The sequence below is a fragment of the Nilaparvata lugens genome, chromosome 7 (genome assembly GCF_014356525.2).
Source record: "Nilaparvata lugens isolate BPH chromosome 7, ASM1435652v1, whole genome shotgun sequence".
Lineage (NCBI taxonomy): Eukaryota > Metazoa > Arthropoda > Insecta > Hemiptera > Delphacidae > Nilaparvata > Nilaparvata lugens.
In genome coordinates, this window is record NC_052510.1 from 31,907,031 (window position 1) to 31,921,990 (window position 14,960).

Below are 14,960 nucleotides of genomic sequence, written 5' to 3' on the forward strand. Positions count from 1 at the left end.
GATGCGATAAATTCCGTCACTCATCATTTTCCTCTCCTCTTGCACTCTATTTATCCTATCCCATTCTCGGAATACTTCTACCTAGGTATCTCTCTCCATTCGATTACTTCTACCTGGCAGCGTTTTGATTTTCCATTGAATTGAACTTGGTAATTCACCTTTCAAATGGACTGTTATTTCCAGTGACACTCGTACGTTTTTTTTGTTTTCTTGTTTCTTCTGGTATATTAAATCTCATTATGCAATTTGCTCATGACTGTGATAGAATTGGTTGCTGTCAGTATGGTTCGCCTCATATGTTTTGGAAATCTCTTGAAACAGTAATCTAATATTGACTTCGGTAATGATAGCTTTACTTCATCGATCAGAGAGACTCTCCTCTATGAATTGGCACAATTCATTTCCAACTCGCTTCGATTCCTATCATACTGTCAATGTAATTTATTGTCATATTCTCAATGTAAGAAATAATACTGATGTCTATCTGGCAGACATCACTTCGACAAATTTATTGCTGAGTTTTATATTTTGAGTAAAAATGGTTTGAAGTCCCTTATCAATTGTAATACGAGGATCACGGAGTTCACAGCATCTTGTATCGATCACATTTTTCTAAGAACTAATGACAGATTGGTGGTGGATACGAAGGCCAATGTTTTGAAGACACCGATCACTTTTCGATTTCTCTCCACATTGGCTATCATAATTATTAACATTGTCAGAGAAGAGATAATGCCGAAGAAAATTAGAAAAATCGATTATATCAAGCTGAGAGAGAGAGACTGAGCACAGAAACTTGGTACCAGACTTTCAATAATAACTTTGATAATATAGATAATATGGTTGAAAATTTCGTTAATACCAACCACATTCAGTTGTCAGCTTATGAGATTTCTACATCCCACAAAAATAAACCTTTGAATCCATGGATTGTACCGGGACTGATAAAATCAATAAATACAAAAGATAAAATCGAAATGTATAAAAAACTAAGAAGAGAACCTTTTAACTCAAAAGTCAAGCAGGATCTGAAAGATTATAGGAAGATATTTAACGAATCAATCAAAAAGGCGAAAGAAACATATTATAGAAACAAAATAAATAATTGCAAAGGTAACCCAAAAAACCTTTGGAAAAGCATTAATGAAATATCTGTGAACAATGAGAAAATTAATATTGATGCCCAAACTTTAAACAATTTCTATACTCTTGTAGGGGAAAACCATGCTCAATCAATTCTAAAATCAAGTTGAACTAAAATATTCAAAATCTGGACATCATTTTGCAAATTCATTATTTATGGCTCCGATCTCTCCACTTGAAGTTGAGGGAGTAATAAAATGTCTAAAAATTGATTCCAGCCCGGGGATTGATGAAATTTGCAACATTACTTTAAAACAAATAGCTGTTCTTATATCTTTGCCGATTTCACATAATATTATAATAAACACCATTTTCTTAACAGCTGTATTTCCAAAAATATTCAAGATTGCTAGAATAGAACAAATATTTTTTACTTTCCTTGCCCTACTACCATAGGTATGGAAAGTATTGCTTTCCAAAAAAAATTAAGGTACCCCAATTTCAAGTTTTCTATACGTTTCAAGGTCCCCTGAGTCCTAAAACATGATTTTTGGGTGTTTGTTTGTGTGTGTGTGTGTGTGTGTGTGTGTGTGTGTGTGTGTGTGTGTGTGTGTGTGTGTGTGTGTGTGTGTGTGTGTGTGTGTATGTGTGTACGTTTGTATGTCTGTGAACACGATAACTCCATTCCTAATTAACCGATTGACTTGAAATTTTAAACTTAAGATCCTTATACCATGAGGACCCGACAATAAGAAATTCAATAAAATTCAATTCAAGATGGCGGAAAAAATGGCAGATAATTACTAAAAAACCATGTTTTTCACGGTTTTTTGGAAAACGGCTCTAACAAATTTCTTCAAATTTATACCATGGGCAGCTATTTATAAGCCCTATTAACTGACATGAGTCTCATTCCTGGGAAAATTGCAGGAGCTCCGTAATATTCTTGAGAAAAATGGCGGATAATGACTAAAAAACCACGTTTTTCACGATTTTCTCAAAAACGGCTCCAACGATTTTCTTCAAATTTATACCATGGATAAGCTATTCATAAGCCCTATAAACTGACATGAGTCTCATTTCTGGGAAAATTGCAGGAGCCCTACTACCATAGGTAAAGAAAGTATTGCTTACCAAAAAAAATTAAGGTACCCCAATTTCAAGTTTTCTATACGTTTCAAAGTCCCCTGAGTCCAAAAACTTGATTTTTGGGTGTTGGTCTGTGTGTGTGTATGTGTGTATGTGTGTATATGTGTATGTTTGTGAACACGATAACTCCATTCCTAATTAAACGATTGACTTGAAATTTCAAACTTACAATAAAATTATCCTCGTTCAGGAATGAGGCTTACAGTTCAATGAGCAAGGAAAGTTGTGTGAGTGTAGGCCTACCACACCAGATTTTTTAAGAAGGGTGATAAGAATGATCCATCCAAAGATCTTAAAGAGATATAGACCCACAATGCCTATGCCTTGCCAATGATAGCTTTTACTTGAAATTGAAGGCCGCCATTGGGATATTTTAGCACAAGATATTATATCTATATTATTTGTAATACTATGTATTACAAAGGCATTGGTATGTAATAATCTCATGGGTTGCTCCCTCAATGGCAGATTTCAATTCCAAGTACGACACTAGCGCTGCATGTGAGTCTATGCATCTTTAAGGTCTTTGGATCCATTAAATTATAGACCTATCTTAGTCTCTTAAGCAACTTAGCCAAAATAACAAAAAAACTTATAAAAAACGCCTTCTGGATTATTCAACGAAATATGATATTCTGGAGTCAAATCAATTCAAATTGTGATCGAAATACGATTAAAAAAAAAGACAATGGTAGTTTTCCTTTACTTTTCAAGAGCGATTGATACAGTTCCACACGATAACCTATTCCACAAATTGGAGAAATTGGGAATAAAAGGCATTGCACTTGATTTTCTGAAAAGCTACTTGAATTACTGATCCCAAATTCTTACTTCAAACAATAAATTTTTTAAACAATAATTCTGCAAACAATAATTCTTTAAACAACAATTTTTCTTTCAACTTAAATAATTCAAATACAAGTACAGTTAGTTTATCTGCCTTTGGATTGCCTCAAGGAACAGTTTTATCCCCTCTTCTTTTTCTTTTATATGTTAATGATCTTCTGAAACTAAATATCAAAAATAGGTTGTATCCAAGTGAAACTCTACTTGGTGATTTCGAATGTTTGACCTTAAGACAACTTTATTTCAAGAGACTCTTCAAACATATAATTAAAAATAAAGATAAATTCTGTAGGACTGATAGAACATTTTACAACTCAAGACCAGACAGTTCTCTGAGGTATGTTGTTCAAGATTCTAAGTTGAGCATGTTGATGTATATGAGCTCTAGATTCATTAATATAATTCCATTTGATATTCATCAAAGAGTAGATTTGAAGGGAATAGAGGCTTGGATTAAGTAAACGTATTTCTTTTCCCTGGGACCTGAATGGTGGTTATATAGCCTATATTTATATTTTTTTTAAAGCAATCTCTATTTTTTTTGTAATTCCTGAGACCTGAATGGTAGTCATATTGTTTATTTGATCTCTGTTTTGTTTTAGCTTTTCCTATTAGAAAATCTTATTATAAACTTGAAATTGTTTCAGGCATCACCAGCAAAAGAAAAGTCTTTGACCGCTGGTGGGAGTCGCAAAAAAGTCCGTTTCAAAATAAATACTAGAAATACCACAATACAAAATTGAGTTGATGACAAGAAAAAACTATTTCACATCACAGCAAAAAACAAAAGAGTAATACAAAATGTTGAGAGAGAATAAAAAAATTCTGGGTGGTTAATTTTATTTTATTTTCTTGTGATAAGTGTTCGACTTATTAACCTTTGAGTTGTTACGTTGTTGAATTTCGGCAATAAAGAATTGAATTGAAAAAAATTCAATTCATTTGAAGTATTAACTCCATATTAAATTCTCATCGTTGTTTAGGGCAGACACAATATTAAGCTCGAAGCAAACTTTCTTTCTAGTACCTATTCTTCTATCCTTCTTGTCATAGGCCTCTTGAATGATTTCACGGTATTAATCATGTAATTTTTTCTGTTTTCTTCGAGCAAGATTGGACTGCCAGCATGTGATACATCAATATTCATAAAAATACCGGTTTTAATATGTCAATATCTTATGTTTAGTATAATTATGAACAATAACCAATTATTGTCAACCATTATGTATTTGTTTGACATAATTTGACAATTATTTTTTACAATACTTGATGTATTAAAATTTATAATTGAGCATGAAACCAATTTTCCTTGTACAATAAAACTGTCAACATCCTACAACCTGAATCCCACATCGAATGAATGTTTGATCCATATAGAATTATATCAACAATTGGATTGAGAACTAACCTTTTTTATATCCTATCTCTTTAAGCTATCTCTTTAAGCTATTTCCCTATATTTATATTTTCATTCGTAATTATTTATTTTCCATATATATATATATATATTTCTTCGCTTACTTAATTTCTGTTTTTTTTTAATTTGAATTGGATTAATAAATTTTCATAATTATATTACTAGAGAAATTTGACATTGATGTCACAGGCCTTGAATGTAGCGTGAGCATTGGAAGAGGATGCGTTCTAGATAAGTTGTGGATTAGTTAGTTATGACGACGGTTCTCTGAGGCAAACTGTAATAGAATGGTAAACATTCATTTGGATTGTGATGTAATTCTAAGGCAGAAGTATATTCTTGTTTCTGAAAGTTGAAGAATACGGTTTAAAGTTATTGATTGTAGTCAAAACATTTGAAGAGTTGAAGCAATATGACATTCGGTTTCATATAAGAAAACCTTGTACCTCGGAACAACTTTTTTATTCCGTGCTTGTAGGCTCAATCAGATTATATGTACTATTAATTTTTAATAGTACATAGAAGTGAAGCTCTACTTGGAAGCAGACTTGCTCTCTTTTTACAGAAGGATGAATACATCGATATAAATCAATATTATGAAAGGTGAAAAATCTTTTCACCAGCTGTTACAGTTAATTATCGTACGGTAGCCAGTGGTGAGAGGTGCTGTACAGTAATTATTACGGGTGATGTGTTTATATTGAAGGCAGTTGTTGGGGGTGAGTGAGGAGTGCGTTACAGCGCATGCGAGAGTGTCGATCACGTGTTGAGAGGGTTGGTTTGCAAGCCGACGTCGAGACGCGTCAGTATTCGGCGCGTCAGCGTGATGTGGCCAAGGCCTGACGCCGAAGATCCGTCCTATCTCACCTCGTCCGTCAGCGAACAAGCGTTCGACCGAGTGGCGTTCCCGTCAACGTCAACACAGTCCGCGGAAATCCACCGCGCAAAAGACTCTCATCTACCCTCTTCGACGAGTTTTCACGACCTCCTACTCAACTCCCCGGTGTCGCTCTCGGAGCTGGGCCCTCTGCGAGAGTTGTACGAAGCCCTCGAGAAAGAGACCGGCCGTTGTGACGTGTTCCGTCCCTGTGTGGCCGGCGAGGGCTGCATCAGGTGCAGTGGCTCAGCGCTCACCCTCAACAATTCATGCGTCTGCCTGTGTGACAAGCCTGACTCTTGTTTCCACAACAAACTGACTTTGGCCTCTTCGTCATCGACACTTTTCAAGCCAAGTGCTCTGCATGTCAGTCGACTCAACTACTCGCAACTGAAGGACGAGGATGAAGATACCATGTAAGATTAATTTTAAGGCTCGAATATTCTATTCCATACATATTGATATTAATCTAAACTCCTCCATATTATTAGCCGTGAAAGGTCAATCAGTTCTTACTTGAAGAAGTGCAAGGAAATGGCAAATATCGTAACGTCAATATTACAATAGACCTACTTGATAATGTGATGCGTTGTGTATTGAAGGAGTAGTGTATTGTACTATGGAGTTTAAAGCAGAGCGCCAAGTAGGGGTTTTGCATTAAAACTGTTCTAGATAGTGTAGCATCGCAGTCCTTAGCGTGACAATACACAGTAGAAGGCTGGAGACGTACAATATTGTGGGTTAGATTTGTAAATTAGTGACAATAATTTTGTGAAGAGCGAAAAAGTCATTATTAACTTAATAGATTATTACTATTACAATTTTTATAAATACTTCTATATCTTTTATTGACCATATAACAATGGTACTTAAGGTGTCCTTATGGGCGTCTCTCCCCTTGGAAATACTGAAATGAAGTGCATCTAACTAATTGTAACTCAGTTTATTGAGGATAGAGAGTTCCAAATGATCTCACATTATTCCGAATTTCATGATATCAAAAAGAGACAGAAGCGATGTTTTCTTTCCGCTCACTGGATTTGGTGGAAATAGCTGAAAACTGGTAAATGCACCAAAAATACGAGGTTTTGGGCCACCCAGAGATTTACTTGGCTACAGAAAAATGTTGCATGAAAAAATTGGTTCTGGACTCTTCTCTTATGTATCCAAACAATAAGTTGAAAAATCTGGTGTGGTGCACTCACACAACTTTCCTTGACGTTATGAAAATTTATCAAGTGACGCTAGTGTTCCCGCGTATCTCAAATCTACTTTTCTAAGATCTGAGCCAGCTGGTGACAGGACAATAACGCTAGATATACACGAGATCTGCTATCTCTTCATAGTGAATGATTTAATAGAATGAACAGGCCAACAGTTTGCAATTGACTAATCTTATTTTCTCGAATTTCGAGCTTATTTTCAATTTCAGGTGAAAATGTTATTGAACATAAATTGTAGAGATTTTCATGCTTAATCTTTTCCACTTGAAATTTTTGCTTTGAACTGTATCTGAAGCCTGATAATTGGGAATCTAAAATCAAACTTTGCATAGATGTGGTGAAGCTCCTGGAATTTTTACAGATATGGGACTTATGGCAGTTGATAGAGCTTATCAATGACTATTTCAGGTATAAATTTGATAAAAATCGTTGGAGCCGTTTTCGAGAAAATCGCAAAAAACCCTGTTTTTGACATTATTTCCGCCATTTTGGCCGCCATCTTGAATTGCATTAGATCGAAATTGTTCGTGTCGGATCCTTATATTATAAGGACCTTAAGTTCCAAATTTCAAGTCATTCCGTGAATTAGGAGATGAGATATCGTGTACACAGACGCACATACACTCATACACACACACACACACACACACACACACACACACACACCACACACACACCACACACACTCACACACACACACACACCACACCACACACACACACCACACCACACACACACACACACACACACACACACACACACACACACACACACACACCACACACACACACACACACACACACACACACACATACAGACCAATACCCAAAAACCACTTTTTTGGACTCAGGGGACCTTGAAACGTATAGAAATCTAGAAATTGGGGTACCTTAATTTTTTTCGGAAAGCAATACTTTCCTCACCTATTGTAATAGGGCGAGGAAAGTAAAAATCAGACTACATTATAAATTGCAAGCACACCGCTCTATATTGACTGGACTGCACGTAAATAGTTCTATTGAAATTGAAACATATGAGTGCATCGTTGCCAAATAAGAGTTGATGAACGTGGAAAAGTTGGTTCTGAATCTCTCTTATTATGCATTCGAGCAATATATTAAAAAATCAGAACTACAATATATAAATTGCAAGCATCAATGTATAATAGACTATCTTATAGTAGCCTAACTAGACTAAGAGTCGTTGGATTTTGTATTATTGCTTGTGTGTCAAACATATTCAAAGTTATTCATCTCTTCTACAATCATCTACACTTTTTATACGATCGTAATATTTATGCGATTGAGTTATCAACACAGTAGTTCTCATGAAAAATACTCGTCACAATAAACCAAAGCTCTGCCGGAAAGCTGCAATTTTATTGTCCATTCAATATCATGTTCGATAGATTTGAATTATCGACTATAACTTGACTAATATCTACTGCTAAGTATTCACGGTCAAACCGTGAATAAGAATAACCTGGCAAGATATTCAGTTTTTATCTCACTAGACGGAAAATGCTCGACTATTGGACAATATACGAGTATCACAATATTGACAGTCCTTTATTTTCAGAATCTTTACACACTTGGATGTGCACATCTTGGAATCTATTCCAGATTGATATTATGTTATTGATATTATGATTCACTCCTATAATATTATTGATAACAACGTCATTTGTTATTGAAATGTTCTCGTTTTATAACATGATATTAAGAGATATGTCTGTCATGTCTTTTATAGTGTATTTTCAGAAGTTTGAAAAATAGATGTATACAGTATATCCATTCATATGGTGTTGATATATATGGAATGATATAGATCTATATCTATGTAAACACTAATGATTGATAATTCGTCGTTTGATATGTCAACATATTGGTATGTACTGTTTAAAAAATATTTTTCCTCCACCTACTGTCCAAAGTACTTACTTGACTCCCTGAAACATAATACTTAAGTGTTAGTTTTTCGCCCTCGGGACTAAAAAACAGAAATACTCCCTTGGGAGTACAACTAACTCCATTTAAATAACATGGAAAGCATCTTTATTGAAAAAACTTACATTGGAAATAGGTTGGAAGGTCGAAACTCAGATGAGGAAACATAATAGAGTGTTGTCTGTCATTGAGCCAACGGAATTCAATACTTGAATTCCAAAAATTCGATCAAATAATGGAATATATATTTGTATTATATTACATTTTAAATATTAGTGAACGATAAAAATGAATAGATAGTTCATTCTATTAAAAATACCAGCCGATAAAATATTCATTTTTCATAATATGCGATTCAAATCAGTAAAGTGTGAACTGGAGTCGGCCAGCTGATAATTGTTACAACTTTTGCCGACAGTGCCAGCCAGACGACCGGTTTTTACTTTCCTTGCCATATTACCATAGGTAAGGAAAGTATTGCTTTCCAAAAAAATTTAAGGTACCCTAATTACATGTTTTCTATACGTTTCATTACATTCCTTGCCCTATTACCATAGGTAAGGAAAGTATTGCTTTCCGAAAAAAATTAAGGTACCCAAATTTCCAAATTTCTAAACGTTTCAAGGTCCCCTGAGTCCAAAAAAGGATAAAAGTGGTTTTTTGGTATTGGTCTGTATGTGTGTGTGTGTGTGTATGTATGAGTGTATGTGCGTCTGTGTACACGATATCTCATCTCCCTATTAACGGAATGACTTGAAATTTGGAACTTAAGGTCCTTACACTATAAGGATCCGACACGAACAATGTCGATCAAATGCAATTCAAGATGGCGGCTAAAATGGCGAAAATGTTGTCAAGAACAGGGTTTTTCGCGATTTTCTCGAAAACGGCTCCAACGATTTTGATCAAATTCATACCTAGAAAAGTCATTGATAAGCTCAATCAACTACCACAAGTCTCATATCTGTGAAAATTGAGAAAAGATTGAGCATAAAAATCTCTACAATTAATGTTCACCTAAAATTGAAAATAAGCTCGAAATTCGAGAAAATAAGATTAGTCAATTGCAAACTGTTGGCCTGTTCATTCTATTAAATCATTCACTATGAAGAGATAGCAGATCTCGTGTATATCTAGCGTTATTGTCCTGTCACCAGCTGGCTCAGATCTTAGAAAAGTAGACTTTAGATGCGCGGGAACACTAGCGTCAGTTGATAAATTTTCATAACGTCAAGGAAAGCTGTGTGAGTGCACCACACCAGATTTTTACTTTTTAGATTTTAAAATTATTTGATTTGCAGTTTCTATAACTGTAGGTGGAGGAGAAATTTTGTGTAAATCACGAGTGAAAAATGTGTTTTCTCCACCTACGTCTAAAGTACTCAATTCACTCCCTGGAATAAAATTCTAGTGTCACTTTTTCGTTCTCGGGACTAAAATGCAGAAAAACTCCCTAGGGAGTAAAAGTAACTTCATTCAAATAACATGGGAAGCATCTCTATCTTGAAAACTTACATTGGAAGTAGGTTGAAAGGTCTAAGCTCAGATGAGGAGCCATTTAAAGTAGTAATTGAGCCAACTAAATTCAATACTCAAACCAGAAAGTTGATCAACATATAAACATGTATGGTATGCTTGTATGCAGAAATTATTACATACTTCATATTAGTATGCTATAAAAATTTATAGAAAATATTTTTTAATATTTCCCATCAACTAATCAAATTTGGAATGCGAACTTCATCATAGTTGTAGTATATGAGTCGGCCATCAATGTTACAACTTTTGCCGACAGCGCATAGCACTGTCAGCAGTTAACTACTGTGCTTACTGCCAGCTGTTTACTTTTAAGGTTATATGTTGTAAAAGATTGGTCACGCAAGTTTTTAAATTTATTCTATCTGCAGTTTTCATAAAATGTAGGTGTAGGAAAAGTGTTGTGTACATCACGAGTGAAAAATGCTTTCTCTCCCTCAGGGAAATGGTTTGGATTGGAAATTGTAGATTGAAAAATTTTCTCACTCATCAAACTTTCTCCTCAGGGAGAAAAAGCTGTATTATCCACTCAAGATATATAAAAAAAGTGTTACTTGCATGAATATCTAATTCTGTGATGCCCAGTAAAGAAGATAGTCTTTGATATACGTCTATGATATACGAAGAAATATTTATTAAGACAATCAATAGGTTTTTCGTGATCTATGTAGAGTATTAAATTTGGTGTAAAGCCAGAGGGTAAATAATTGGCCGCAACATATTTGAATTGAAAAAGTGGAAGCAAAAATTTTAAAGCCATGACTGAGGATAAAAAGAAAGCAGGAAAATACCGTTACATGCCGGCTTCCTCGTTAGCCAGCCTGAAGTGTTGTAGTAGTTGTAGCATTGTGGAGTGGCACTCCCTTGGAAAATCGTTATTTCACTCAGCCAGGCTGTTTCCTGAATGTTTTATGTTGTATAAAATTTGATATTGAAGCAAATTTTTCAATAACTCACTACCAGCAGTACAACAGGAATATAACTTATCTAGTAAACAGTTCTCACCAGTATCTTGTTAGCTCGACGAAATCCATTAAGGCTGTGCAAAGGCTAAAAATAAACTTTCTACTAGTGATATTTTTCAAAGTTTTTCGATTTTTATATCATCAAGCTATCGGAATGAAATATGTAAGTTAGTTTTCTCAGGAGAATTTTTTTTCCCGATCATTACTTTTCGAGATATGAGCGCCTAAAGTTTAAATTTCTGGGACAGAACATTTAAAATTCGGTAAGAGATGAATCCATGAGATTTAGAGGATAAATTCTTCACAGTATTGTTGAGGGAATAAAACATAAATCTTTTGAAAATTTCAATTTTTGAGAAAGTTTTTCAATTTACCAAAAATGACCAAAAATAACTCAACTAATAGTTATGTTTGGTCATTTTAGTAAATTGAATAACTTTCTCGAAAATTGATATTTCTAGAACATTTTTGTTTAAAATAATCAAAATTACCATGAAGAATATATCCTCTAAATCTCATGGATTTATCTCTTACCGAATTTGAAATGTTCTATTCCAAAAATTCAAACTTTAGGCGCTCATATCTCGAAAAGTAATGATCGAAAAAATTTTTCCTGAGAAAACTATTTCATTTTGATAGATTGATGATTTACAAATCGAAAAACTTTGAAAAATATCACCAGTAGAAAGTTTATTTTTAGCCTTTGCACAGCCTTAACTCACCTAAAGTGATCAATCATATCAGCATATTGAGATACTCTTAACAAGTAGTATATTCATCAACAACGTGGAATCCATTGTCTTGGTGAGAGTTCGCCCTTCTTTCGAAACAGCTTTCTTTCAAAGTGGATTCTTTGACAATATCAATTGTTGGAAAAAAATGTTTTCAGTGTTAACTTTAAAATGGAGTTTCTTGACATTGTACAGGGACCGGCATGTTAATCTGACGATGTTGTAGTAATTTTTATGTTTGAACCACTGTCATTGAAAAGGCGGGAATGTTGTACATCGACAGGTCTATCCTTGCCATTTCAGTAGTTAGTATGTCGTGGTCAAGTGAACATCAAGCGATTGTGATTGAAGCTTATTTTCAAAATAATGACTCAGTTATTTTAACGCAGCGTTTATGTTGCAGACATTTCAATAATATAAATCGACACGCGCTTGTTTCCAGTAGAAATACGATATTGTTGTGGGTAAAGAATTTCAGGAACACGTTGTCCGCTTTAAAACGAAACCAACAGGACGAAAACGAACCGTGATAACGCCTGAGTAGCTGCTACACGGTCTCCACGACGTTCAGCAGCGAAACATGCTGTTGCGCTAGTATTTTCTTATCGAAGTGTATAACGAATTCTTCATTCCGACCTAAAATTCCATCCGTATGAGATAATGTTAGTGCAACCACTTAATGCAAATTATTGGGCACCTTGCAAAGCCGCTTGCGAGTTCATTCTCGAAAATGTCCACCAGGATTCCGTTATTCTTTCAAGTGAAGAGGAACATTGAAGCAATTCCACAAGTGATGATTGAGCGAGCAATGGCAAATTTATAATAAGGTTAAGTGAGTGTGTGAAAAGTAACGGAAATCATTTGGATGACATAATCCACATATAAACATTTTGTGAGTAATCTATGTAATGCACTATGAATTGCAAAATTTGATCTTCAATTTGATATATTATATGATTAAATTGTACGAAACATACATTAGTTATCCCTCAAAAAACGTCAGGTTTTTATGCCGGGCTCTGTATATGATATCAAAATACAAAATAGTTTTATTCCTAGACCGAAAATTAAGTGATGTGTGATTTTATAACCTAATATTAGATAGCATTAACTCTTTATCAGAATTATTTGGGAGAGAACTTATACATGCTCAGCTTGTTTTTTCCTTCATGATCATAGTAAATTATATTATGATTATATTGTTTTGTATAATGAATGAATATCAATCTTCCAAATTTAAACTTGAGGTCCGAATAAATTGGGGTGCATTTCTTCACTGAACATGAAGTGTCAGCTAAAAAGAAGGGCAGGAGCTGTACAAAATGAGTAATGTAATTTCTGTCCACCAGAGCAGAGGCGAATTTTGGGCTCTTAAATCGATGAAATTGCTGTCCGGTTGGTCAAGGCAAGGTACAGGACCCAGGTGCAATATTTCGCCCTTGTTGCTCTAGCCCTTACAAAGTTGCCACCAATAGCTGAAAGTGGATTTATGTTTTCAAAATCCCTTTTAAGCCCCAGGCAAAATTACTAGACGTCCCTTTGGGTCAATATATCATGAATTCCCTTGCCGGCTTTGCGTCACCGCTGACATTTATTTTGAAATATCTTGAGCACTACAATAACTCACATATTACCCGAGCAACGATCACATTACAGTAATTACTTTTTTCTACCAAGAAACTTACTTTGCAAAGGAAGCTTACATAATAATAATTATAATAACATACTTGTACATTGCCACTCACACTCACACTCTAATACATTAGCTACACTTCTAGGTATAAGTTATAACAACTAAGGACTGACTGTTTATGTGATCGCATTATTTGAGAATTTGTGGAATTTTATGATTGGCTCGTTTTTTTGCAATAAAACATCCTTATCAGGATCCATTTTATTTCTTCAGTCCTGGAAACTATTTTCATTACTTCAATGTAGGAAAATTGGGATTTTCAAGATGTCATGGCGATATACAGAGTGTTTCAGAAGTAGTGTCGAATATTTTAGGGTATTATTCCTGGATGATAGGAGACTACAAATGTCATATTTGAAGTGTCCAAAACTCAGCGGTTATCCTTATAGCTGCCAATTTGTTTTTTTCACTTAGGAAATTTTATCTCAAGAACGAAATGTTATATAGATCTGAAATCTGGCATCAATATTAAATTTATGCTATAAAGACTCAACTTTAAAAAATAAAATAAAAAAATTTCGATGTAAATTTTCAAAATTGCGGCCATTTTAAATTTTGTATGGCAATTTCACGTAAACCGTTCACTTTACAGAAAATTTATAAGAGACAAAAAAGTTGGAAAATTTCATCAAAATTTCAAGGATACCATATTTATCGAAAGTAGTCGAAGAATAACAGAGAAATGAATTATTTTCGTACTGTAAGCATGCATAAGACAAACAAGATCATCTAAAAAATGTAGAATCAGCGGTATGGCCATATGGAGCCATACCGAGTTTAAAAGCTGAATCTTGAATGCAATTAGAATTAAAAATTTAATATTGATGTTTAAATGGAAAAGTGGTCATGCATACCGTACGAAAAGAAATAATTTCTCTGTTATTCTTTGACCAATCTTAATAAATAAGGTATCCTTGAATTCTTAATAAAATTTGAGTGGTCAAAATGAGTCGAAATCCTTGAACATCATAGTTTGGTTAATTATAAACACTTTGATGGTAAAACCAATCCGATATCTCTCACAATAACTAAATAGCAAGTGATATAAAAATTTCTGTCAATAATGACTGCCAATGATGTCGAATATTTTTGTTGTTTCCATCATCAATATTCTTATTCGGCTTGTTGTAACGGAGAGATTGAACATTTGCAAGTCTCTATCTTGAAGCAGTCATGAAAAAATAGATTTTATAGTTCTAGCTTGTTACCTCATGCTTATGGAAAAACGCACCAGAAACCGTGGAGGGTTTTTTTGGGAGGACGCTGGAGAGCTCATTTCTTGATGTACAGTGCATGAAGATATATCGTACCAAAGTTGAAAAAACGCTCTAAATTTCATAGATTTAAAATTTCTCTGTATCTCTTGCACGAAAAAAGTTATAATGGAATGAAATTTGAAAAAATAGAAAAGACGTTTTTTGGGCTTTTGAAGGTTATAACTAAAAAAAATATGCGTTTTAAAGGAAAATTTTTCATAAGAAAAATTGTAGAGGA

General features: G+C 34.3%; 1 protein-coding gene across 1 annotated transcript in view; it reads left to right on the plus strand.

Moving 5' to 3' along the window:
* Window positions 1–5,288: 5,288 nt before the first annotated feature.
* LOC111054025 (putative protein TPRXL) overlaps window positions 5,289–14,960 on the plus strand; it is a 20,424-nt gene continuing 10,752 nt past the window's right edge. Inside the window, exon 1 of the mRNA XM_022341018.2 lies at window positions 5,289–5,788. Within this exon, the coding sequence (XP_022196710.2) occupies window positions 5,322–5,788 (467 nt within the window). The 5' untranslated portion in view covers window positions 5,289–5,321. The remainder of the gene's footprint in view (window positions 5,789–14,960) is intronic.